Genomic DNA, 25,659 nt, shown 5'->3' on the forward strand with positions numbered 1-25,659 from the left:
AATCTTGCAGAGCGGTTGATTAAAAACACACACAACTTGATTTAATTCTGGCAAGTCTAACTTTGCTCATTCTTAGTATAGGTCTCATACATTAGCTAGCTCACACAAAGAGCATACCTTCCTTTCTTGGCCAGCACTCTCTGGGAATTTGGGTAGTGGACCAAGATGTCAACCAGGTCTTTCTTATCCAGGACAAAAAGGTTGACGAAGCCATGAGCTTTTACGTTAGCTGTCCTTCTGTTCCCGCCATCTTTGGCAGACTGTAGCAGACTGAGGAAGAGCACCGATTCAGAACGCTGAAGATCCTCGACCAACACTCACACTTAGAAATTCATCTGTAATAGTAACCCACTGGGCACAGACAACAGTTCAACATCTGCTTTTGATTTATATTTGTTTGTATTGTCAACTAATGTGAATTTGCCGAATAAGAAAAAATGTCATTGGATTTAGGATAAGTTGTGTGGGAAAAAATGAATTAACTTACATTGACTTCTTTAAAATATAATCAGTTTTCCACGTTGATTCAAGGTCAATCACATAGATTCTTTGGTTTGAAATGACGTGGAAACAACTTTGATTCAACCAGTCTTTGCCTAGTGAGAAGCTCTTCTACTGGAGGTTAATATTATTACATTGGAATATTGTAGTGCAATGATATAATGATAATACCTGATTTCTCCAAACACACAGCCGGCCTTTAGCGTCACAAACACAATGGAGTTATCTGGTCCACCAACCACCTGCACCTCTCCACCCTTTATGATGTACATCTCTTTACCAATGTCACCCTATAGAAGACAACGATCAAACAGAACACAGATTGGAAAATGTAAACTCTGCAAAAAAAATAAAAATTCCTCTCACTGTCAACTGCATTTATTTTCAGCAAACTTGTGTAAATATTTGTATGAACATAACACGATTCACAACTGAGACATAAGCTGAACAAGTTCCACAGAAATTGAATAATGTGTCCCTGAACATAAGTGGGGGTCAAAATCCAAAGTAACAGTCAGTATTTGGTGTGGCCACCAGCTGCATTAAGTACTGCAGTGCATCTCCTCATGGACTGCATCTTATTTGCCAGTTCTTGCTGTGAGATGTTACCCCACTCTTCCACCAAGGCACCTGCAAGTATAGACTAAGACGGACCCTCCAAGTCCAAATCGATCCCGCTCCAGAGTACAGGCCTCGGTGTAACGCTCATACCTTCAACGATAAACGCAAATCCGACCATCACCACTGGTGAGACAAAACCGTAACTCGTCAGTGAAGAGCACTTTTTGCCAGTCCTGTCTGGTCCAGCGACGGTGGGTTTGTGCCCATAGGCGACATTGTTGCCGGTGATGTCTGGTGAGGACCTGCCTTACAACAGGCCTACAAGCTCTCAGTCCCGCCTCTCTCAGCCTATTACGGACAGTCTGAGCACTGATGGAGTGATTGTGCGTTCCTTGTGTAACTCGGGTTGTTCTTGCCACCCTGTCCCGCAGGTGTGATGTCCGGATGTACCGACCCTGTGCAGGTGTTGTTACACGTGGTCTGCCACTGCGAGGACGATCAGCTGTCTGTCCTGTCTCGCTGTCTTAGGTGTCTCAGTACGGACATTGCAATTTATTGCCCTGGCCACATCTGCAGTCCTCATGCCTCCTTGCAGCATGCCTAAGGCACGTTCACACAGATGAGCAGGGACCCTGGGCATCTTTCTTTTAGTGTTTTTCAGAGTCAGTAGAAAGGCCTCTAATGTTCTTAGTTTTCATAACTGTGACATTAATTGCCTACCATCTGAAAGCTGTTATTGTCTTAACAACCGTTCCACAGGTGCATGTTCATTAATTGTTTATGGTTCATTGAACAAGCATGGGAAACAGTGTTAAAACTCTTTACAATGAAGATCTGTGAAGTTATTTGGATTTTTATGAATTATTTGTGAAAGACAGGGTCCTGAAAAAGGGATGTTTCTTTTTTTGCTGAGTTTAGTTTAAAACCACACGGTGACGTTGTGGATGCTCTGAAATTACATATTGACTTTTATCCTCATTGCAAGGAAGAAGCCCCTCCCTCATGGAAGGAAGCCATCATAACTGTCATACCAAAAGAGGGTAAAGACAAAGAACATATCAGTAATTATAGGCCAATCTCGATTTTGAATTATGACTATAAGCTATACACCTCGGTTATTACCAAGAGACTTGAAACCTTTGTCGGATCAAATTGAGTTGGACCAAACTGGGTTTATTAGAGGCCGTCAAACCCAAGACAACTACATATCATAAATCAGATTAAGGAAAAGCACTATTGGTCCATTTAGATGCAGAAAAGGCATTTAACATAAATTTTACTCATGTCTAGTTTTAGAGAGATTTGGCTTTAAAAAGGACGCAATCCAATATTTAAAAAAAAAAAACATTTGTCATTAAAGTGAATGGCCATCTGACAAAATAACTTTATAGCGTGGCACATGTAAGGGATGTTGCACCTCACCTGAGTTATTGCCTTGTACATTGAGCAGAGCGATAAAGCAAAATTATGGTTTACAAGGTATTAGCATCAGAGGAAAAGATCATAAAATTGACTGACCCTAACACTTGCTTCCCAAAACTAATGAACATTCTGGAAGAATATGCCATCAGAACAGCCTCAATTCGTAAGGGCATGGACACGGTGTCGAAAGCGTTCCACAGGGATGCTGGCCCATATTGACTCCAAGTCACAAGGTCTGAGTCTAAAATCGAGTCCCAAGTAGAATGGGTCTAGACTCAAGTCAAGTCCAAGTCATGCATTCTAAGAGCAAGCCTCAACAAAAAAAATCGATACATGCAACGACTTTTTGTCAATTTATTGAGTCTACCAAACAACCCTTTTCATTACTTTGTCTATAACACATTTTAATGGTGTAAATTGTAAAATAGGGACCCCAGGACCATACATTTACCCAATTGGCAATAACAACCAATAAACTGGTTCTGCAATGTAAAAGGCCATTTCTACATCCATTGTTACATTGGTATATTAGTCTTAATCAGATTAAATGATTATTATCAGGGCTTGACTTGGGCTGAAATAGGTGCAGGTACTGTTTATATTTAGGTTCAGGAGCTCTACAATAATTTTGAGCTAATATTCTATAAGAGGAACAGGAGCTCAAGCACTAGAACATTTGAGGTGGCCGTACTCAGCTCTGATGAGGGACTGCCCAAGTCAAGCACTGATTATTCATGATATTCCAACACCATGCATATATGAAACAATCATTTTATCTTATTCAACGACTCCAACGTGTGGAGTGCAGGCCACGTAGCCTATTACACCCTCTTATTACGCACAACCAGAATGACAGAGGACACAGAACTCTGACATAACCCGGGAAATATGAACAAAGAAAACCAAACATTGAATTTAATAGAACTTCTACCTCGTGAGTCTTGTGAACATTCATGTGCAGAATAAACATTGTGCCCACTGAGGGTAAGAAATGGTTGGCTATATAAAAATGTATCGTAGGCCTATCAAACAGAAATGTCTGTGTTGCAATAAACTGTACGGGGATGGAATGATGAAACGCCAGCAGTTATTGTAGTATGAGATGGAATATAGATTTACCACATGGGGTCGGCCTATGCATTTAAATGTGTGAAAGTGAGAGCAAGCATTTCAACAAGAGAAAAAAAAGCACTCCACTGGCGGTAGTTTGGAGAGCGCAAGTTAAGAGCCGCGCCTATGGTACGTCTTCACCACAGTAATACACTATATATACAAAAGTATGTGGACACCCATTCAAATTAGTGGATTGAGCTTTTTCAGCCACACCGTTGCATAAAATCGAGCACAAAGCCATGCAGTCTCCATAGACAAACATTGGCAGTAGAATAGCCTTACTGAAGAGCTCAGTGACTTTCAATGTGGCACAGTCATAGGATGCCACCTTTCCAACAAGTCAGTTTGTCAAATTTCTGCCGTGCTAGAGCTGCCCCGGGCAACTGTAAGTGCTGTTATTGTGAAGTGGAAAGTCTAGGAGCAACAATGGCTCAGCCTTAAAGTGGTAGGCCACACAAGCTCATAGAACGGGACTGCAGAGTATTGAAGCGCATAGCGAGTAAAAATCGTCTTTCCTCGGTTGCAACATTCACTACCCAGTTCTAAACTGCCTCTGGAAGCAACGTCAGCACATGAACTGTTTGTCAGGAGCGTCATGAAATGGGTTTCCATGGCCGAGCAGCCGCACACAAGCCTAAGGTCAGCATGCGCAATGCCAAGCATAGGCTGGAGTGGTGTAAAGCTTGCCACCATTGGACTCTGGAGCAGTGGAAACGTGATCTCTGGAGTGATGAATCACACTTCACCATCTGGCAGTCTGACTGACTAATCTGTGTTTGGCAGATGCCAGGAGAACGAATGCATAGTGCCAACAGTAAAGTTTGGTGGAGGAGGAATAATGGTCTGGGGCTGTTTTTCATGGTTCGGGCATGGGGGAAATCTTAACACTACAGCATACAATGACATTCTAGACAATTCTGTGCTTCCAACTTTGTGGCAACAGTTTGGGGAAGGCCCTTTATAGTTTCAGCATGACAATGCCCCTGTGCTCAAAGCGAGGTCCATACAGAAACGGATTGTCGAGGTCGGTGTGGAAGAACTTGACTGGCATGCACAGAGCCTTGATCTCAACCCCATCGAACACCTTTGGGATGAATTGGAACGCTGACTGCCTAATCGCCCAAAATCTGTGCCTGACCTTACAAATGCTCTTGTGGCTGAATGGAAGCAAGTCCCCGCAGCAATGTTCCAACATCTAGTGGAAAGCCTTCTCAGAAGAGTGGAGGCAGTTATAGCAGCCAAGGGGGGACCAACTCCATATTAGTTCCTATGATTTTGGAATGAGATGTTTGACGAGCAGGTGTCCACATACTTTTGGTCATGTTGTGTAATTAATTTTAAACAAATTCCAAATGCAAGCTTCATAAGTAAATGATCTATTTCAAGCAATTGTTACATACCACAATACCAGTATGCCTATGCTAGTAATTGCCAGCAGCATACCACCCTGCATACCACTACTGGCTTGCTTCTGAAGCTAAGCAGGGTTGGTCCTGGTCAGTCCCTGGATGGGAGACCAGATGCTGCTGGAAGTGGTGTTGGAGGGCCAGTAGGAGGCACTCTTTCCTCTGGTCTAAAAAATATCCCAATGCCCCAGGGCAGTGATTGGGGACACTGCCCTGTGTAGGGTGCCGTCTTTCGGATGGGACGTTAAACGGGTGTCCTGACTCTCTGAGGTCATTAAAGATCCCATGGCACTTATCGTAAGAGTAGGGGTGTTAACCCCGGTGTCCTGGCTAAATTCCCAAGCTGGCCCTCAAACCATCATGGTCACCTAATAATCCCCAGTTTACAATTGGCTCATTCATCCCCCTCCTCTCCCCTGTAACTATTCCCCAGGTCGTTGCTGCAAATGAGAACGTGTTCTCAGTCAACTTACATGGTAAATAAATAAATAAATAATTGTTGCCCATTTGCTGATGAGCTTGCAAAGTAAACAGCTAATATTCTCGATCACCAAACCATTTAAGGATCTATCTATCCTCTCTTCCTATAATTTGACGTTGACGTGGCACCTGATCCGATAGCTGTACAGCAAGTCAGCAATCTCTGTTCGCTAGCTCACCACCCTTCCTGTTTTGATTGACAGTTTGCTGGAACAATCAGTGCCGAGTGTACGTTTCACTGGCCAATCTGTTGCAAGGGCGATGCTGCTGCGGCTACTCTCTCTGGCTGCGTGTAGAGTAATCCACGTAGACTCTGTGCCACAAAATGAGTGTCAAAACCTGGCCAGTTCAAATTATCAATCTCAAGTCAAAGTTGAGTCCCGAGTCTTGAGACGTCAAGTCTCAAGTTATTTTATATCAAGTCGAGTCTCAAGTCATCAAATTTGTGACTCGATTCCAAGTCATGTGACTCAAGTCCACAACTCTGACTCCAATGCTTCCCACGGTTGTGTCAAGTTGGCTGGATGTCCTTTGGTGGTGGACTATTGTTGATACACACTGGGAACTGTTGAGTGTGAAAAACCCTGCAGCGTTGCAGTTCTTGACACAAATGGGTTTGCCTGGCACAACCACCATACCCTGTTCAAAGGAATTAAAATATTTTGGCTTGCCCATTCACCCTCTGAATGGCACACGTACACAATGTCTCAATTGTCTCAAGGCTTAGAAATCCTTCCTCCCCTTCATCTACACTTATTGAAATGGATTGAACAAGTGACAATAAGGGATCATAGCTTTCACCTGGTCAGTCTATGTAATGAAAGGAGCAGGTGTTCATAATGTTTTGTACACTCAGTGTATATAACAAATTATAAACCAATTATCCTAAATATTCCTAAAAATATACAGTAGAAAGATGGTCCCTTCATTTAGATTTCAGCTCTATAATAGAGACAGTTAAATTAATATTTTCCCCAGATTGCTTTACCTATTCCAGTCTCTATCAGTTGCGGTCCCCCTGAAACAATTAATATCACAGTTCATTTAAAAGTAACCAAGGATTAGATATTAGACTCTTCAGCTCCCTAAAGACAAAGGGGGAGGGCACTACCTAATCTTAGGGAATATTACTTAGCTGCACAATTTAGGCCAATAGTGTGTTGGTGTGACTCACAACACAGTGCTATATGGAAAGATATTGAGGCTGCCGTTCAAGGTCGCCCAATCCAGTCTGTAGCTGGGGATAAAGACACATTTGGGACATTAACAGGAATGTTGAAATGGTTTGCGTTTTGATCCAAAATTTAAACCAGCTATTTATGATTTAAAAAATAAGGAATGGCCTGAGAGGCATTACAACATGTAATGTAACATTGTAGAAGATGGAGAACTCTTAGGTTCTCTTAGGTAGAGGAATATGGCATGGAAAACCAGGATTTCTTCAGATACTTAGTTAAGGGACTATTTTGAAAAATAGAGAAATGTATTCTTCAATAGCAAACCAAATATGATTAACCATGTGATTTGAAATGCATATAGTAAAATTAAAATTGGGAAAAGGAACTGAATATAGACATCTCAGAGGAAGACTGGGACAATATATGCAGTACTCAACGTACTTCTACAAACTCAAGAACATGGAGAGAGTTTTGTTGGAAAAATATTAGCAGGTTTTTTGTCACTCCTAGAATCAAAAGTCAACAGCTAGGTATACAACAGCCAAGCTGGCGGCTGTGGGACCATGTGGATGCCAACCACACCCATTGTTTTGGGGAATGTCAGAAGATGTCATTGTTTTGGGATTATGTATGTTCGGTGTTAAAAGATGTCCTAGTATATGAAGTCCCTAGAACTGTAATGTACCTTGGTAATGTTCCAGAGAATGTGATGGACAGATACCTGATAAAAGTTATCCTTGCTGCAAGTAGAAAAGCCATTACCAGGAACTGGTATAAAGTAGAAGCCCAAAATGTTAAGAATGGCAAAGTATAATCCAAGAAATCTTTAATATGGAAAGCTTGACATATGCTTTAAGACTCCAAAAACCTGTATTTGAAAGTAACTGGGACAAATGGATATTCACAAACCAGGAAGACCTGATTAACTAATATCTTGTTAACAAAACAACTCTGTATACTTACTTTATATATTATTCAGTACGTATTGGATGGCATCTTCTGTTTGCTTTTATTTATTCTTCAGTTTCATTGTTTCTGTTGCTTTTTGCTGTATTGTTTTGAAAAAGACTAAAATCCAAGTCAGTGGAGGCTGCTGAGTGGAGAACGGCTCATAATAATGGTTGGAACAGAGCGAATGGAATGGCATCGAGCACCTGGAAACCATGTGTTTGATGTATTTCATACCATTCCACCTATTCCGCTCCAGCCATTACCATGAGCCCGTCCTCCCCAATTAACATGCCACCAACCTCCTGTGATCCAAGTGTATATGAAGAAAATACATATTGACTATATTATGCAACAGTGACAATCCCATACACTCACCTTCTTCACCACAAAGTCCCCAGGTAGATATATAATAGACTTGAGCCTCAGCAACATGTCTACCAACATCTGCTTATCACAGCCCTTGGGAATAAAGACATCGAGAAAACAGTCAGATAACATTTAGCCAACATTCAGAGGGTGATGCAGGTGGGCTGTTAGTTGCCTGTTGGCATAATGACAAGTTCATTTTGACCTATATTTACCTGAAAAAGAGCAATTTTATCGAAGGTGGCAAAGTTTACATCCACACCAATGGCTGTTCTCATTACAAGAGGCATCTGCTCCAGCAGTATAGACTCGTCTGGAGAGAGAGATGTAAGAGGAAGAAACATTTTTTTCAAGACATTACTACAGAGCAAATGTACACCATGTTAGTTGACGATTTGCCATAAAATGACATTTTAACATTATTTACAGCACAATTATGACAGCATGGAGTCAAGATTAATTTATTCCCCACTATTATTTATTGCTTACCCAGCATTCCCTGGGCGTCCCAGGTGTAGTTGTACCAGGTGCGTACTCTGTTCTGCACCAAGTCGGGGATGGTGAAAGTGTTCATGTATTCCACACAGCCGTCCATGGAGGCCCGGAAATATGTCTGGCCCTGCGTGGCAGCCCCGATGACATCTCTCATCTGTACCAGAAGAAACAAATAAAATACTTTCAATCCAGGACCACACAACAAACCAGTGTTGGGGTCAATTCCATTTCAATCTATCAATTCCAGAATTACATTTTAGTCCATTTCCTCATTTGAAAGAAAAAAGAAATTTGATTTGCAATGTCAGTTGACTTCCTGAATTGAAATGGAATTTACCACAATCATACTTGTCACAAGAGGATGGCTGCCTCTTGCCTGGAGTGCATTCTGCATGTCTTTAGAATAGTGATACTGTACCTGTCCAATCAAACTGGAGAACACAAAGACACCAGTGAAGAAGTTGGTCATCTGGAAACAGATCTCAAACACAGTGCCAGGCTCAGGAAGACCCCCGATGTTGATCAGACTACGAACAGCGAAGTAATAACAACGCAGGTACCTGTAGGAAGGAAGACGGTTACTCACACCCCTAATCCACAGTGAAGGCAATGGAGACACTGGTTTAGGGAAAACTACAAATTGAGAAACTGTTAAACTGTAACAGAAGTCTCGGAGACAAGAGACTATATTGGAAGTATAGAACATTTTACTCCTCATGATGCAAAATTCTGTTAATTTCCTCAAAATTCCCAGGTTTTACCAGAAGTCCCAGTTGGAATAAGCAGGACAGCTGGAGTCCTCCTAACAGGATTTCTGGAAAACCTGCCAATTCTGAAACCCTATATACTCTACACAATAATATACGTACGCAGTTCCCTCTCCATCGTAGACCCATTTGGAGGTGCCGATGCCAAGGTACACTGACGCCACGTAGTAGAAACAGGCATTGAGATGGAGCATGTACAGCAAGTAGCCAGTAGTGCGACCAACTCTGAATAAACGGCAGGGAAGAAGAAGTCTTAGATAATGGTTTTCTGTTGCGGCTCTGCTAAAGCTACAGTATTCTAGCATCCTCCATTCATCCTGTATCATCTTCATAATGTATTACCATCATTCATCACTATGCCACATAGCAGACACTTCCATTTTATAGATTTGAAAAAAGTCACATCCGAAATTATTCGCACCCTTGATAAAGATGTCAAGGAAAAGGAATATATATATTATATATATATAATATCCGTACCAAACTTTAAATTGTATTTCCAGACGTTAGCATTTTACCCCATCCTGAATTGGTTTAGAAATGATTATTCCGCCCCCTGGTGTCTCCTATTGCCCTGGAACAGGTGGTCTTCACTGATATATCCCTTAAGAATGTAAACTACACTTTGGTCCTATTACTGCTCACACAATTTCCATTTGGTGCCACATTTTAAAGCAATGTAACTGGAAATCAAAATGGCATGCCCATACTCCAATATTTCCCAATAATGGCTTGCAATCTGGAGGGCGGTCCTTTGCATCCCCCCCCCCCCCCATTGTTCCAAATGTGGAATCCGTACCCTTACCAATTTCATGGACAGTAACGGTTTGAGAATATTCAAAGATTTGAAAGATACATACACATTACTGGGTAACTCCTTTTTATATAGGCCTGCCACTTGAGAGCCAGGCTCACCCACTGGGAAACCAGGCCCAGCCAGTCAGAATTAGTTTTTCCCCACAAAAGGGCTTTATTACAGACAGAAATACTACTCAGTTTCATTAGCTGTCCGGGTAGCTGGTCTCAGATGATCCCGCAGGTGAAGCTGCTGGATGTGGAAGTCCTGGGCTGGCATGGTTACAAGTGGTCTGCGGTTGTGAGGCCGGTTTGACGTACTGCTAAGTCTCTAAAACAACGTTGGAGGGTTATGGAAATTAATATTAAATTCTCCGGCAACAGCTCTGGTGGACACTCCTGCAGTCATCAGGCCAATTGCACCCTCCCTCCTAAATTTTAGACATCTGTGGCATTGTGTTTTAGAAAACTGCACATTTTAGTGTCCTTTTACTGTCCCCAGCAGTGTAATCATCATGCTGTTTAGTCAGCTTCTTGATATGCCACACCTGTCAGGTGGATGGATGATCTTGGCAAAGGAGAAATGCTCACTAACAGTGATGTAAACAAATGTGTACACAACATTTTTGAGAAATAAGCTTTTTGTGTGTATGGAATATTTCTGGGATATTTTATTTCAGTTCATGAAACATAGGCTCAACACTTTACATGGCCCGCTAATATTTTTGATCAGTATATATTTACAAGTTAGGTCAGCTATATTGGCCTATGGGGTCCCTTGGGAAACGCAACTACGAGGAACATCCAATGATGGGATTTATAAATAAATTATCTGTGCTCCTGAAAGGTCCGATCTCTATAATATATAAACAACTTTTGGAAAGCTCATATTCTGAGCTAGCCATGCAAAAAGTATGGTCCACAGATCTAATTGATTCTGAACCACCCTTTAACTGGAACAGAATATGGAAAAATATGACTTTGGCATCCTGTAATCCGAACCAACAATTTATACATTTTAAGTTTGTTCACAGACTGTATTTAAAACCAACTAAACATTTTATGATGAAATTGACCGCAACTCCTTACTGTTCACTGTGTCCCCTAAACCAGGTAGGCGGGGTGGGAAGCATGGGGACAGTGGGTTATGGGTTATCTTTGTATGCATTTATTTCATTCTTTTTGTACCTGCAACCTCTCTGAAAAATAAAATGACAAAACTGAGTCAAAAGTTGGTCACAAACAAACAAAAAAGGATTGGCACCCCTAACGATTCTTCCAAATAAAATCAAACAAAATGTAATCTGCATTAACATTCAATTTTTTTTATTTTATTAATCTCAATTTAAGGAACTGTATTGTGGACTTTCATGGTTACCTGTTTCACTGGAGTATAAAAACGAGTTAATGTGTATGTAAAACCAATTTGTCATTACCATGAGCAAAGAACTCACAAATGAAAAGAGACAACTAGTTGTTGACTTCCAATAATCAGCCAAATGGGTACAAAAAACCCACTGAAAACGAAATATACCACTTACACTATTAGGGCAACAATTAAGAAGTTTAATACTACTGGAACAATGGTAAACTTGACCCAAGTGTACCTTCTCCCCACTCATGTCCAAGGAAAGGAGTTGGAGAATTACAGAACTACAGAACGTATCTTGGGTCCAAATCTACAGTTAGATGCCACCTCCATACCAATAGGGGTTGCCATGACAAAGCCTTTACTGAGAGAAACCAACAAATGTAAACGCCTGAAGTTTGTTAAACACCATTGGCACTTAGATTGGAACCGGGTGCTGTGGTCAGACGATGCATACCAGTGGTGGGTTTGGCCTCAATAGAAGGATGCATATGCAGAAAATAACCTCATACTTACTGTAAACATGGTGGTGGATCATTTATGTTATGGGGCTGCTTTGCTTCTACTGGTCCTGGGGCCCTTGTTAAGGTCAACAGCATCATGAACTCTACCAAGTACAAGGACATTTTAGCCAAAAAAACATGGTTGTCTCTGCCAGGAGGCTGAAATTTGGTCACAAGTGGATTTTCCAGCAAGACAATGACCACAACCACACATCAAAATATACAAAATGGTTAATTGACCACAAAATCAACATTTTGCATAGTCCATCTCAGTCTCCGGACTTGAACCCTAAACCTGTGGTTTGAATTGAAGAGGGCAGTCCATAAGCGTACACCGAAGGATACAAAGCATCTGTAAAGATGCTGTATTGAGGAATGATCTAAAATCCCTCCCAATGTGTTCTTCAATATCATAAAACATTATAGAAAAAGGTTAAGTGCCGTTATCCTTGCAAAGTTTCAATAATTTTGACACCTATCTTTTATTTTCCCCCGAGCAATTGTATTATGATAAAATAATATATATTTCCCTTTTTTTTGCATACAATATACCTCAGTATATTCATAAAATATTTTATACAGTATTCTTTATCAAGGGTGCCAGTAATTTTGGATGTGACTGTGTCTGTTTGATGGGAATACCTCCAGATGTAAGCCTTGGCCATGATACTCTCAAGCCGATCGCTGAACTCGAAAAACATGTCTATCTGTGAAACGAAAGCCAGAAAAACTGTCATGAGAGAACAAAAGGAAACAAATTGCATCTATCATCAGATATCCATCATTATTTTTTCAAACTGAGAGTCAGCATACGTCAAAGCTTCATAGATGTGCATGCATGTTGTTCCCCAAACACTATCTAATGTCCTAATGTCACCCTCTAGTCTAATGTAATCTATAGCAATTTAATAGAAGATGAAGAACGAAACATATCATGTTTGGGGATAAAGATAACTGCAGTGTCTACCCTCAGTAGACGGTTGAGTCTGTATAAAGCAGAGAATCCAAACGGGATACCGAGCAGTTCGAATGGGATGATGCTGATCATATCCAACTGCCCCAACAGAAAGAAAATACAATGTTAGGTGGAAATAATATACTCAACTTGAAACAAGTACAACATATCTACAGTACAGTACATGGTCTTGATATTTCTACATCAATATGTGTGATATGTTACTTGAATTATGCCTCGAAGTGGAATGAACAATGGTGCACTGTGTGTATCTCTGTATAGTATAATGTACGCAGAGTGAATACCATCAACAAGGTTTATGGGTGTACACAAGGTGAAAGTGTGAGAAATGCTGAAATAAGAGCTCACATTAAACCTCGAAATCTCTCGATAATGTAGCTTCGTCACAGTCCGGTCTTTCTGAAATATAACACGAAGTCTTATTAACCTGCATGTTTCTCTACATTATGGTGGAATTGTTGCCTAATAATATAATATATGTTAGAAGTACATACAAAGCATATGCATGCGCACTTGCACATACACAAACTTGCATGTACGAACACACACAAACACACCAGCGGATGCCGCTGATTGGAGAATGTCTCATGATAATGGCTGGAATGGAATACATTGAATGGTATAAAAAAACATGGTTCTCATGAGTTTGATACCATTCCATTCACTCCATTCCATCGTACTGCATTCCAGACATTATTATGAGCCGTTCTCTCCTCAGCGGCCTCCACTCTAACACACACACACGCAGTATCAAGACCTTCATCTTTCTCTAGTGAGATTTAGAATGCCTTACAATAATGTCTCCTCCTTTCACAAACTGCAGTCGGGGTTGCCAGAGAACGATATCTATGACGTTGACACTGTCAGCAAGAATGTCAGCAAATATCCAGAAAGGAACGGTCACTGGAGTGTGGATGGGGAAGACCAAACGAACCGGTGTAAACCAAGCGTTGTAGTTGAATGCCAAACTTACAAGTGTTATCCAAGTAATATACTTGCGATCTAGAGAAAGAAAGAGAGAGAAAGACAGATACAGAGAAAGAAAATGAATGAACAAATGTTAAAGAAGCCGAAACTACTGTGTAGTCCATACCTCCTCCTGTAGTGTAGTGTGTAGCTGTAGTGTAGCTGTAGTGTAGTGTGTAGCTGTAGCATAGTGTGCAGCTGTAGTGTACTACTGTAGTGTTGTGTGTAATTGTAGTGTAGTGTATTGTTTAACTGTAGTGAGTAACTGTAGAGTGTAACTGTAGTGTGTAGTGTGTAGCTGTAGTGTGTAACTGTAGTGTGTAACTGTAGTGTGTAGCTGTAGTGTAGTGTGCAGCTTTAGTGTGTAAATGTAGTGTGTAGTGTGTAGCTGTAGTGTAGTGTGCAGCTGTAGTGTGTAAATGTAGTCTGCAGCTGTAGTGTAGTGTGTCGCTGTAGTGTAGTGTGTAACTGTAGTGTAGTGTGTAGCTGTAGTGTATTGTGCAGCTTTAGTGTGTAGCTGCAGGGCACAGCTGTAGTGGTGTGTAGTGTGTAGCTGTGTGTAGCTGTAATAGTAGAGAGTAACTGTAGTGTAGTGTGTAACATTAGTGTAGTGTAAGTGTAGTGTGTAGCTGTAGTGTGGAAGTGTAGTGTGTAACTTTAGTGTAGCATGTAGGTGTAATGTGTAGCTGTAGTGTGTAACTGTAGTGCAGTGTGTAGCTGTGGTGTGTAGCTGTAGTGAAGTGTAGCTGTAGTGTAGTGTGTAGCTATAGTGTAGTGTGTAGCTATAGTGTAGTGTGTAGCTATAGTGTAGTGTGTAGCTATAGTGTAGTGTGCAGCTATAGTGTAGTGTGGTATGTAGCTGTAGTGTGTAGCTATAGTGTAGTGTGTAGCTGTAGTGTAGTGTGCAGCTGTAGAGGTGTGTAGCTGTAGTGTGTAGCTGTAGTGTAGTGTGCAGCTGTAGTGTAGTGTGCAGCTGTAGTGTAGTGTGCAGCTACAGTGTAGTGTGCAGCTACAGTGTAGTGTGTAGCTGTAGTGTAGTGTGTAGCTATAGTGTAGTGTGCAGCTATAGTGTAGTGTGTAGCTGTAGTGTAGTGTGTAGCTGTAGTGTAGTGTGCAGCTGTAGTGTAGTGTGCAGCTATAGTGTAGTGTGCAGCTATAGAGTAGTGTGCAGCTATAGTGTAGTGTGTAGCTATAGTGTAGTGTGCAACTGTAGAGCTGTGTGGTATGTAGCTGTAGTGTAGTTTGTAGCTATAGTGTAGTGTGTAGCTATAGTGTAGTGTGCAGCTATAGTGTAGTGTGCAGCTATAGTGTAGTGTGCAGCTGTAGTGTAGTGTGTAGCTATAGTGTAGTGTGCAGCTATAGTGTAGTGTGTAGCTGTAGTGTAGTGAAGTGTAGCTATAGTGTAGTGTGCAGCTATAGTGTAGTGTGTAGCTATAGTGTAGTGTGCAGCTATAGTGTAGTGTGCAGCTATAGTGTAGTGTGCAGGTATAGTGTAGTGTGCAGCTATAGTGTAGTGTGCAGCTATAGTGTAGTGTGCAGCTATAGTGTAGTGTGTAGCTATAGTGTAGTGTGTAGCTATAGTGTAGTGTGCAGCTGTAGAGCTGTGTGGTATGTAGCTGTAGTGTAGTGTGTAGCTATAGTGTAGTGTGTAGCTATAGTGTAGTGTGCAGCTATAGTGTAGTGTGTAGCTATAGTGTAGTGTGTAGCTATAGTGTAGTGTGCAGCTGTAGTGTGGTATGTAGCTGTAGTGTGTAGCTGTAGTGTGTAGCTGTAGTGTGTAGCTATAGTGTAGTGTGCAGCTATAGTGTAGTGTGCAGCTGTAGTGTTGTGTGGTATGTAGCTGTAGTGTGTAGCTGTAGTGTGTAGCTGTAGTGTGTAGCTGTAGTGTAGTGTGCAGCTATAGTGTAGTGTGCAGCTGTAGAGTTGTGTGGTATGTAGCTGTAGTGTGTAGCTGTAGTGTGTAGCTATAGTGTAGTGTGCAGCTGTAGTGTGTAGCTGTAGTGTAGTGTGTAGCTGTAGTGTAGTGTGCAGCTGTAGTGTAGTGTGCAGCTATAGTGTAGTGTGTAGCTATAGTGTAGTGTGCAGCTATAGTGTAGTGTGCAGCTATAGTGTAGTGTGGTATGTAGCTGTAGTGGGTAGCTGTAGTGTAGTGTGTAGCTATAGTGTAGTGTGTAGCTGTAGTGTAGTGTATAGCTATAGTGTAGTGTGTAGCTGTAGTGTAGTGTGCAGCTGTAGTGTAGTGTGGTATGTAGCTGTAGTGTGCAGCTATAGTGTAGTGTGCAGCTATAGTGTAGTGTGGTATGTAGCTGTAGTGGGTAGCTGTAGTGTAGTGTGTAGCTATAGTGTAGTGTGTAGCTGTAGTGTAGTGTATAGCTATAGTGTAGTGTGTAGCTGTAGTGTAGTGTGCAGCTGTAGTGTAGTGTGGTATGTAGCTGTAGTGTGTAGCTATAGTGTAGTGTGTAGCTATAGTGTAGTGTGTAGCTGTAGTGTAGTGTGTAGCTATAGTGTAGTGTGCAGCTATAGTGTAGTGTGCAGCTATAGTGTAGTGTGGTATGTAGCTGTAGTGTAGTGTGTAGCTGTAGTTTAGTGTGTAGCTGTAGTGTAGTGTGTAGCTGTAGTGTGTAGCTGTAGAGGTGTGTAGCTGTAGAGGTGTGTAGCTGTAGTGTAGTGTGTAGCTATAGTTTAGTGTGTAGCTATAGTGTAGTGTGTAGCTGTAAAGCTGTGTGGTATGTAGCTGTAGTGTGTAGCTGTAGTGTAGTGTGGTATGTAGCTGTAGTTTAGTGTGTAGCTGTAGTGTAGTGTGTAGCTGTAGTGTAGTGAAGTGTAGCTATAGTGTAGTGTGTAGCTGTAGTGTAGTGTGTAGCTATAGTGTAGTGTGCAGCTATAGTGTAGTGTGGTATGTAGCTGTAGTGTGTAGCTATAGTGTAGTGTGGGATGTAGCTGCAGTGTGTAGCTGTAGTGTAGTGTGCAGCTGTAGTGTAGTGTGCAGCTATATTGTAGTGTGCAGCTATAGTGTAGTGTGCAGCTGTAGTGTGTAGCTGTAGTGTAGTGTGCAGCTATAGTGTAGTGTGCAGCTATAGTGTAGTGTGCAGCTGTAGTGTAGTGTGTAGCTGTAGTTTAGTGTGTAGCTGTAGTGTAGTGTGTAGCTGTAGTGTAGTGAAGTGTAGCTATAGTGTAGTGTGTAGCTGTAGTGTAGTGTGTAGCTATAGTGTAGTGTGCAGCTATAGTGTAGTGTGGTATGTAGCTGTAGTGTGTAGCTATAGTGTAGTGTGGGATGTAGCTGCAGTGTGTAGCTGTAGTGTAGTGTGCAGCTGTAGTGTAGTGTGCAGCTATATTGTAGTGTGCAGCTATAGTGTAGTGTGCAGCTGTAGTGTGTAGCTGTAGTGTAGTGTGCAGCTATAGTGTAGTGTGCAGCTATAGTGTAGTGTGCAGCTGTAGTGTAGTGTGTAGCTGTAGTGTAGTGTGGTATGTAGCTGTAGTGTAGTGTGTAGCTGTAGTGTAGTGTGCAGCTATAGTGTAGTGTGCAGCTGTAGTGTAGTGTGTAGCTGTAGTGTAGTGTGGTATGTAGCTGTAGTGTAGTGTGTAGCTATAGTGTAGTGTGTAGCTATAGTGAAGTGTGTAGCTGTAGTGTAGTGTGTAGCTGTAGTGTGTAGCTGTAGTGTAGTGTGTAGCTGTAGAGGTGTGTAGCTGTAGTGTAGTGTGTAGCTGTAGTGTAGTGTGTAGCTATAGTGTAGTGTGTAGCTGTAGTGTAGTGTGTAGCTGTAGAGGTGTGTAGCTATAGTGTAGTGTGCAGCTATAGTGTAGTGTGTAGCTGTAGTGTAGTGTGTAGCTGTAGAGGTGTGTAGCTATAGTGTAGTGTGCAGCTATAGTGTAGTGTGCAGCTATAGTGTAGTGTGCAGCTATAGTGTAGTGTGTAGCTGTAGTGTAGTGTGGTATGTAGCTGTCGTGTGTAGCTGTAGTGTAGTGTGTAGCTATAGTGTAGTGTGTAGCTGTAGTGTAGTGTGTAGCTATAGTGTAGTGTGCAGCTATAGTGTAGTGTGCAGCTATAGTGTAGTGTGGTATGTAGCTGTAGTGTAGTGTGTAGCTGTAGTGTAGTGTGTAGCTGTAGTGTAGTGTGTAGCTGTAGTGTAGTTTGGTATGTAGCTGTAGTGTGTAGCTGTAGTGTAGTGTGGTATGTAGCTGTAGTGTGTAGCTGTAGTGTAGTGTGCAGCTATAGTGTAGTGTGTAGCTGTAGTGTAGTGTGCAGCTATAGTGTAGTGTGCAGCTATAGTGTAGTGTGGTATGTAGCTGTAGTGTAGTGTGTAGCTGTAGTGTAGTGTGTAGCTGTAGTGTAGTGTGTAGCTGTAGTGTGTAGCTGTAGAGGTGTGTAGCTGTAGTGTAGTGTGTAGCTATAGTGTAGTGTGTAGCTATAGTGTAGTGTGTAGCTGTAGTGTAGTGTGTAGCTGTAGAGCTGTGTGGTATGTAGCTGTAGTGTGTAGCTGTAGTGTAGTGTGGTATGTAGCTGTAGTGTAGTGTGTAGCTGTAGTGTAGTGTGTAGCTGTAGTGTAGTGAAGTGTAGCTATAGTGTAGTGTGTAGCTGTAGTGTAGTGTGTAGCTATAGTGTAGTGTGTAGCTGTAGTGTAGTGTGTAGCTATAGTGTAGTGTGCAGCTATAGTGTAGTGTGGTATGTAGCTGTAGTGTGTAGCTATAGTGTAGTGTGGGATGTAGCTGAAGTGTGTAGCTGTAGTGTAGTGTGCAGCTGTAGTGTAGTGTGCAGCTATAGTGTAGTGTGCAGCTATAGTGTAGTGTGCAGCTATAGTGTAGTGTGCAGCTGTAGTGTGTAGCTGTAGTGTAGTGTGTAGCTATAGTTTAGTGTGCAGCTGTAGTGTAGTGTGCAGCTGTAGTGTGTAGCTGTAGTGTAGTGTGGTATGTAGCTGTAGTGTGTAGCTGTAGTGTAGTGTGGTATGTAGCTGTAGTGTGTAGCTGTAGTGTAGTGTGCAGCTATAGTGTAGTGTGTAGCTGTAGTGTAGTGTGCAGCTATAGTGTAGTGTGCAGCTATAGTGTAGTGTGGTATGTAGCTGTAGTGTAGTGTGTAGCTGTAGTGTAGTGTGTAGCTGTAGTGTAGTGTGTAGCTGTAGTGTGTAGCTGTAGAGGTGTGTAGCTGTAGTGTAGTGTGTAGCTATAGTGTAGTGTGTAGCTATAGTGTAGTGTGTAGCTGTAGTGTAGTGTGTAGCTGTAGAGCTGTGTGGTATGTAGCTGTAGTGTGTAGCTGTAGTGTAGTGTGGTATGTAGCTGTAGTGTAGTGTGTAGCTGTAGTGTAGTGTGTAGCTGTAGTGTAGTGAAGTGTAGCTATAGTGTAGTGTGTAGCTGAAGTGTAGTGTGTAGCTATAGTGTAGTGTGTAGCTGTAGTGTAGTGTGTAGCTATAGTGTAGTGTGCAGCTATAGTGTAGTGTGGTATGTAGCTGTAGTGTGTAGCTATAGTGTAGTGTGGGATGTAGCTGAAGTGTGTAGCTGTAGTGTAGTGTGCAGCTGTAGTGTAGTGTGCAGCTATAGTGTAGTGTGCAGCTATAGTGTAGTGTGCAGCTATAGTGTAGTGTGCAGCTGTAGTGTGTAGCTGTAGTGTAGTGTGTAGCTATAGTTTAGTGTGCAGCTGTAGTGTAGTGTGCAGCTGTAGTGTAGTGTGTAGCTGTAGTGTAGTGTGGTATGTAGCTGTAGTGTGTAGCTGTAGTGTAGTGTGTAGCTGTAGAGTTGTGTGGTATGTAGTGTAGTGTGTAGCTATAGTGTAGTGTGTAGCTATAGTGTAGTGTGTAGCTATAGTGTAGTGTGTAGCTATAGTGAAGTTTGTAGCTGTAGTGTAGTGTGTAGCTGTAGTGTGTAGCTGTAGTGTAGTGTGTAGCTGTAGAGGTGTGTAGCTGTAGTGTAGTTTGTAGCTGTAGTGTAGTGTGTAGCTATAGTGTAGTGTGTAGCTGTAGTGTAGTGTGTAGCTGTAGAGGTGTGTAGCTATAGTGTAGTGTGCAGCTATAGTGTAGTGTGTAGCTGTAGTGTAGTGTGTAGCTGTAGTGTAGTGTGGTATGTAGCTGTAGTGTGTAGCTGTAGTGTAGTGTGTAGCTGTAGAGTTGTGTGGTATGTAGTGTAGTGTGTAGCTATAGTGTAGTGTGTAGCTATAGTGTAGTGTGTAGCTATAGTGAAGTTTGTAGCTGTAGTGTAGTGTGTAGCTGTAGTGTGTAGCTGTAGTGTAGTGTGTAGCTGTAGAGGTGTGTAGCTGTAGTGTAGTTTGTAGCTGTAGTGTAGTGTGTAGCTATAGTGTAGTGTGTAGCTGTAGTGTAGTGTGTAGCTGTAGAGGTGTGTAGCTATAGTGTAGTGTGCAGCTATAGTGTAGTGTGTAGCTGTAGTGTAGTGTGTAGCTGTAGAGGTGTGTAGCTATAGTGTAGTGTGCAGCTATAGTGTAGTGTGCAGCTATAGTGTAGTGTGCAGCTATAGTGTAGTGTGCAGCTATAGTGTAGTGAGCAGCTATAGTGTAGTGTGTAGCTATAGTGTAGTGTGCAGCTATAGTGTAGTGTGCAGCTATAGTGTAGTGTGTAGCTGTAGTGTAGTGTGGTATGTAGCTATAGTGTGTAGCTGTAGTGTAGTGTGTAGCTATAGTGTAGTGTGTAGCTGTAGTGTAGTGTGCAGCTATAGTGTAGTGTGCAGCTATAGTGTAGTGTGCAGCTATAGTGTAGTGTGGTATGTAGCTGTAGTGTAGTGTGCAGCTGTAGTGTAGTGTGTAGCTATAGTGTAGTGTGTAGCTATAGTGTAGTGTGTAGCTGTAGTGTAGTGTGTAGCTGTAGTGTGTAGCTGTAGTGTAGTGTATAGCTGTAGTGTAGTGTGTAGCTGTAGAGGTGTGTAGCTGTAGTGTAGTGTGTAGCTATAGTGTAGTGTGTAGCTGTAGTGTAGTGTGTAGCTGTAGAGGTGTGTAGCTTTAGTGTAGTGTGCAGCTATAGTGTAGTGTGTAGCTATAGTGTAGTGTGTAGCTATAGTGTAGTGTGCAGCTATAGTGTAGTGTGCAGCTATAGTGTAGTGTGCAGCTATAGTGTAGTGTGCAGCTATTGTGTAGTGTGCAGCTATAGTGTAGTGTGCAGCTATAGTGTAGTGTGCAGCTATAGTGTAGTGTGCAGCTGTAGAGCTGTGTGGTATGTAGCTGTAGTGTAGTGTGTAGCTATAGTGTAGTGTGTAGCTATAGTGTAGTGTGCAGCTATAGTGTAGTGTGCAGCTGTAGCGCTGTGTGGTATGTAGCTGTAGTGTGGTATGCAACTATAGTGTAGTGTGCAGCTATAGTGTAGTGTGCAGCTAAAGTGTAGTGTGCAGCTGTAGAGTTGTGTGGTATGTAGCTGTAGTGTGTAGCTGTAGTGTGTAGCTGTAGTGTAGTGTGTAGCTATAGTGTAGTGTGCAGCTATAGTGTAGTGTGCAGCTGTAGTGTAGTGTGTAGCTATAGTGTAGTGTGCAGCTATAGTGTAGTGTGCAGCTGTAGAGTTGTGTGGTATGTAGCTGTAGTGTGTAGCTGTAGTGTAGTTTGTAGCTATAGTGTAGTGTGTAGCTATAGTGTAGTGTGTAGCTATAGTGTAGTGTGTAGCTATAGTGTAGTGTGTAGCTGTAGTGTGTAGCTTTTGTGTAGTGTGTAGCTGTAGTGTAGTGTGTAGCTATAGTGTAGTATGTAGCTATAGTGTAGTGTGCAGCTGTAGGGTAGTGTGTAGCTGTAGTGTAGTGTGTAGCTGTAGTGTGTAGCTGTAGTGTAGTGTGTAGCTATAGTGTAGTGTGTAGCTGTAGTGTAGTGTGTAGCTATAGGGTAGTGTGTAGCTGTAGTGTAGTGTGTAGCTGTAGTGTAGTGTGTAGCTGTAGTGTGCAGCTGTAGTGTAGTGTGCAGCTATAGTGTAGTGTGTAGCTGTAGTGTGTAACTATAGTGTAGTGTGCAGCTGTAGAGTTGTGTGGTATGTAGCTGTAGTGTGTAGCTGTAGTGTAGTGTGTAGCTGTAGTGTGTAGCTGTAGTGTAGTGCGTAGCTATAGTGTAGTGTGTAGCTATAGTGTAGTGTGTAGCTATAGTGTAGTGTGTAGCTATAGTGTAGTGTGTAGCTGTAGAGTTGTGTGGTATGTAGCTGTAGGGTGTAGCTGTAGTGTAGTGTGTAGCTGTAGTGTAGTGTGTAGCTGTAGTGTAGTGTGTAGCTATAGTGTAGTGTGTAGCTATAGTGTAGTGTGTAGCTATAGTGTAGTGTGTAGCTATAGTGTAGGGTGTAGCTATAGTGTAGGGTGTAGCTGTAGTGTAGGGTGTAGCTGTAGTGTAGTGTGTAGCTATAGTGTAGTGTGTAGCTATAGTGTAGTGTGTAGCTATAGTGTAGTGTGCAGCTATAGTGTAGTGTGCAGCTATAGTGTAGTGTGCAGCTGTAGAGCTGTGTGGTATGTAGCTGTAGTGTGTAGCTGTAGTGTTGTGTGGTATGTAGCTGTAGTGTGGTATGTAGCTGTAGTGTGTAGCTGTAGTGTTGTGTGGTATGTAGCTGTAGTGTGTAGCTGTAGAGCTGTGTGGTATGTAGCTGTAGTGTGTAGCTGTAGAGTTGTGTGGTATGTAGCTGTAGTGTAGTGTGTAGCTGTAGTGTAGTGTGCAGCTATAGTGTAGTGTGCAGCTGTAGAGTTGTGTGGTATGTAGCTGTAGTGTGTAGCTGTAGTGTAGTGTGGTATGTAGCTGTAGTGTGGTATGTAGCTGTAGTGTAGTGTGTAGCTATAGTGTAGTGTGCAGCTATAGTGTAGTGTGTAGCTGTAGTGTAGTGTGTAGCTATAGTGTAGTGTGTAGCTATAGTGTAGTGTATAGCTGTAGTGTAGTGTGTAGCTGTAGTGTAGTGTGTAGCTGTAGTGTAGTGTGTAGCTATAGTGTATTGTGTAGCTGTAGTGTAGTGTGGAGCTGTAGTGTAGTGTGTAGCTGTAGTGTAGTGTGTAGCTGTAGTGTGTAGCTGTAGAGGTGTGTAGCTGTAGTGTAGTGTGTAGCTATAGTGTAGTGTGTAGCTAAAGTGTAGTGTGTAGCTGTAGTGTAGTGTGTAGCTGTAGAGCTGTGTGGTATGTAGCTGTAGTGTGTAGCTGTAGTGTAGTGTGGTATGTAGCTGTAGTGTAGTGTGTAGCTGTAGTGTAGTGTGTAGCTGTAGTGTAGTGAAGTGTAGCTATAGTGTAGTGTGTAGCTGTAGTGTAGTGTGTAGCTATAGTGTAGTGTGCAGCTATAGTGTAGTGTGGTATGTAGCTGTAGTGTGTAGCTATAGTGTAGTGTGGGATGTAGCTGAAGTGTGTAGCTGTAGTGTAGTGTGCAGCTGTAGTGTAGTGTGCAGCTATAGTGTAGTGTGCAGCTATAGTGTAGTGTGCAGCTATAGTGTAGTGTGCAGCTGTAGTGTGTAGCTGTAGTGTAGTGTGTAGCTATAGTTTAGTGTGCAGCTATAGTGTAGTGTGTAGCTGTAGTGTAGTGTGCAGCTGTAGAGTTGTGTGGTATGTAGCTGTAGTGTGTAGCTGTAGTGTAGTGTGCAGCTATAGTGTAGTGTGTAGCTGTAGTGTAGTGTGCAGCTGTAGAGTTGTGTGGTATTTAGCTGTAGTGTGTAGCTGTAGTGTAGTGTGCAGCTATAGTGTAGTGTGCAGCTATAGTGTAGTGTGCAGCTATAGTGTAGTGTGTAGCTGTAGTGTAGTGTGTAGCTGTAGTGTAGTGTGTAGCTGTAGTGTAGTGTGTAGCTGTAGTGTAGTGTGTAGCTATAGTGTAGTGTGTAGCTATAGTGTAGTGTGCAGCTATAGTGTAGTGTGTAGCTATAGTGTAGTGTGTAGCTATAGTGTAGTGTGCAGCTATAGTGTAGTGTGCAGCTATAGTGTAGTGTGCAGCTGTATAGTTGTGTGGTATGTAGCTGTAGTGTGTAGCTGTAGTGTAGTGTGTAGCTGTAGTGTAGTGTGTAGCTATAGTGTAGTGTGTAGCTATAGTGTAGTGTGTAGCTGTAGTGTAGTGTGTAGCTGTAGTGTAGTGTGCAGCTATAGTGTAGTGTGTAGCTGTAGTGTAGTGCTTAGCTGTAGTGTAGTGTGTAGCTATAGTGTAGTGTGCAGCTATAGTGTAGTGTGCAGCTGTAGTGTAGTGTGTAGTGTGCAGCTATAGTGTAGTGTGTAGCTGTAGTGTAGTGTGTAGCTGTAGTGTAGTGTGTAGCTGTATTGTAGTGTGCAGCTATAGTGTAGTGTGTAGCTGTAGTGTAGTGCTTAGCTGTAGTGTAGTGTGCAGCTATAGTGTAGTGTGCAGCTATAGTGTAGTGTGCAGCTGTAGTGTAGTGTGTAGCTATAGTGTAGTGTGTAGCTATAGTGTAGTGTGTAGCTATAGTGTAGTGTGTAGCTATAGTGTAGTGTGTAGCTATAGTGTAGTGTGTAGCTATAGTGTAGTGTGTAGCTATAGTGTAGTGTGTAGCTATAGTGTATTGTGTAGCTGTAGTGTAGTGTGGAGCTGTAGTGTAGTGTGTAGCTGTAGTGTAGTGTGTAGCTGTAGTGTGTAGCTGTAGAGGTGTGTAGCTGTAGTGTAGTGTGTAGCTGTAGTGTAGTATGTAGCTATAGTGTAGTGTGCAGCTATAGTGTAGTTTGCAGCTGTAGAGTTGTGTGGTATGTAGCTGTAGTGTGTAGCTGTAGTGTAGTTTGTAGCTATAGTGTAGTGTGTAGCTATAGTGTAGTGTGCAGCTGTAGGGTAGTGTGCAGCTGTAGGGTAGTGTGTAGCTGTAGTGTGTAGCTGTAGTGTAGTGTGTAGCTGTAGTGTGTAGCTATAGTGTAGTGTGCAGCTGTAGTGTAGTGTGTAGCTGTAGTGTAGTGTGTAGCTGTAGTGTGTAACTATAGTGTAGTGTGCAGCTGTAGAGTTGTGTGGTATGTAGCTGTAGTGTGTAGCTGTAGTGTAGTGTGTAGCTGTAGTGTGTAGCTGTAGTGTGTAGCGTAGCTATAGTGTAGTGCGTAGCTATAGTGTAGTGTGTAGCTATAGTGTAGTGTGTAGCTATAGTGTAGTGTGTAGCTATAGTGTAGTGTGTAGCTGTAGAGTTGTGTGGTATGTAGCTGTAGGGTGTAGCTGTAGTGTAGTGTGTAGCTGTAGTGTAGTGTGTAGCTATAGTGTAGTGTGTAGCTATAGTGTAGTGTGTAGCTATAGTGTAGTGTGTAGCTATAGTGTAGGGTGTAGCTGTAGTGTAGTGTGTAGCTGTAGTGTAGTGTGTAGCTGTAGTGTAATGTGTAGCTATAGTGTAGTGTGTAGCTATAGTGTAGTGTGTAGCTATAGTGTAGTGTGTAGCTATAGTGTAGTGTGTAGCTGTAGTGTAGTGTGCAGCTATAGTGTAGTGTGCAGCTGTAGAGTTGTGTGGTATGTAGCTGTAGTGTGTAGCTGTAGAGTTGTGTGGTATGTAGCTGTAGTGTGGTATGTAGCTGTAGTGTAGTGTGTAGCTATAGTGTAGTGTGCAGCTATAGTGTAGTGTGCAGCTATAGTGTAGTGTGCAGCTGTAGAGCTGTGTGGTATGTAGCTGTAGTGTGTAGCTGTAGTGTTGTGTGGTATGTAGCTGTAGTGTGTAGCTGTAGAGTTGTGTGGTATGTAGCTGTAGTGTGGTATGTAGCTGTAGTGTAGTGTGTAGCTATAGTGTAGTGTGCAGCTATAGTGTAGTGTGCAGCTATAGTGTAGTGTGCAGCTGTAGAGCTGTGTGGTATGTAGCTGTAGTGTGTAGCTATAGTGTTGTGTGGTATGTAGCTGTAGTGTGTAGCTGTAGTGTAGTGTGCAGCTATAGTGTAGTGTGTAGCTGTAGTGTAGTTTGTAGCTGTAGTGTAGTGTGTAGCCT

At 42.2% G+C, this 25,659-nt stretch overlaps 1 protein-coding gene across 1 annotated transcript in view; it reads right to left on the bottom strand.

Moving 5' to 3' along the window:
* Positions 1-25,659, bottom strand: part of LOC129823310 (cyclic nucleotide-gated cation channel beta-3-like) — a 53,376-nt gene that overhangs the window by 1,896 nt on the left and 25,821 nt on the right. The window contains exons 6-16 of the mRNA XM_055882237.1: positions 13,677-13,885; positions 13,232-13,282; positions 12,875-12,961; positions 12,550-12,614; positions 9,343-9,465; positions 8,892-9,033; positions 8,468-8,627; positions 8,194-8,291; positions 7,988-8,071; positions 673-791; positions 118-270 (exon numbers count right to left, since the gene is read on the bottom strand). Coding sequence (XP_055738212.1) covers positions 118-270; positions 673-791; positions 7,988-8,071; positions 8,194-8,291; positions 8,468-8,627; positions 8,892-9,033; positions 9,343-9,465; positions 12,550-12,614; positions 12,875-12,961; positions 13,232-13,282; positions 13,677-13,885 — 1,291 coding nt within the window. The remainder of the gene's footprint in view (positions 1-117; positions 271-672; positions 792-7,987; positions 8,072-8,193; positions 8,292-8,467; positions 8,628-8,891; positions 9,034-9,342; positions 9,466-12,549; positions 12,615-12,874; positions 12,962-13,231; positions 13,283-13,676; positions 13,886-25,659) is intronic.

This window comes from Salvelinus fontinalis, chromosome 25 (assembly GCF_029448725.1).
Source record: "Salvelinus fontinalis isolate EN_2023a chromosome 25, ASM2944872v1, whole genome shotgun sequence".
Taxonomy (NCBI): domain Eukaryota; kingdom Metazoa; phylum Chordata; class Actinopteri; order Salmoniformes; family Salmonidae; genus Salvelinus; species Salvelinus fontinalis.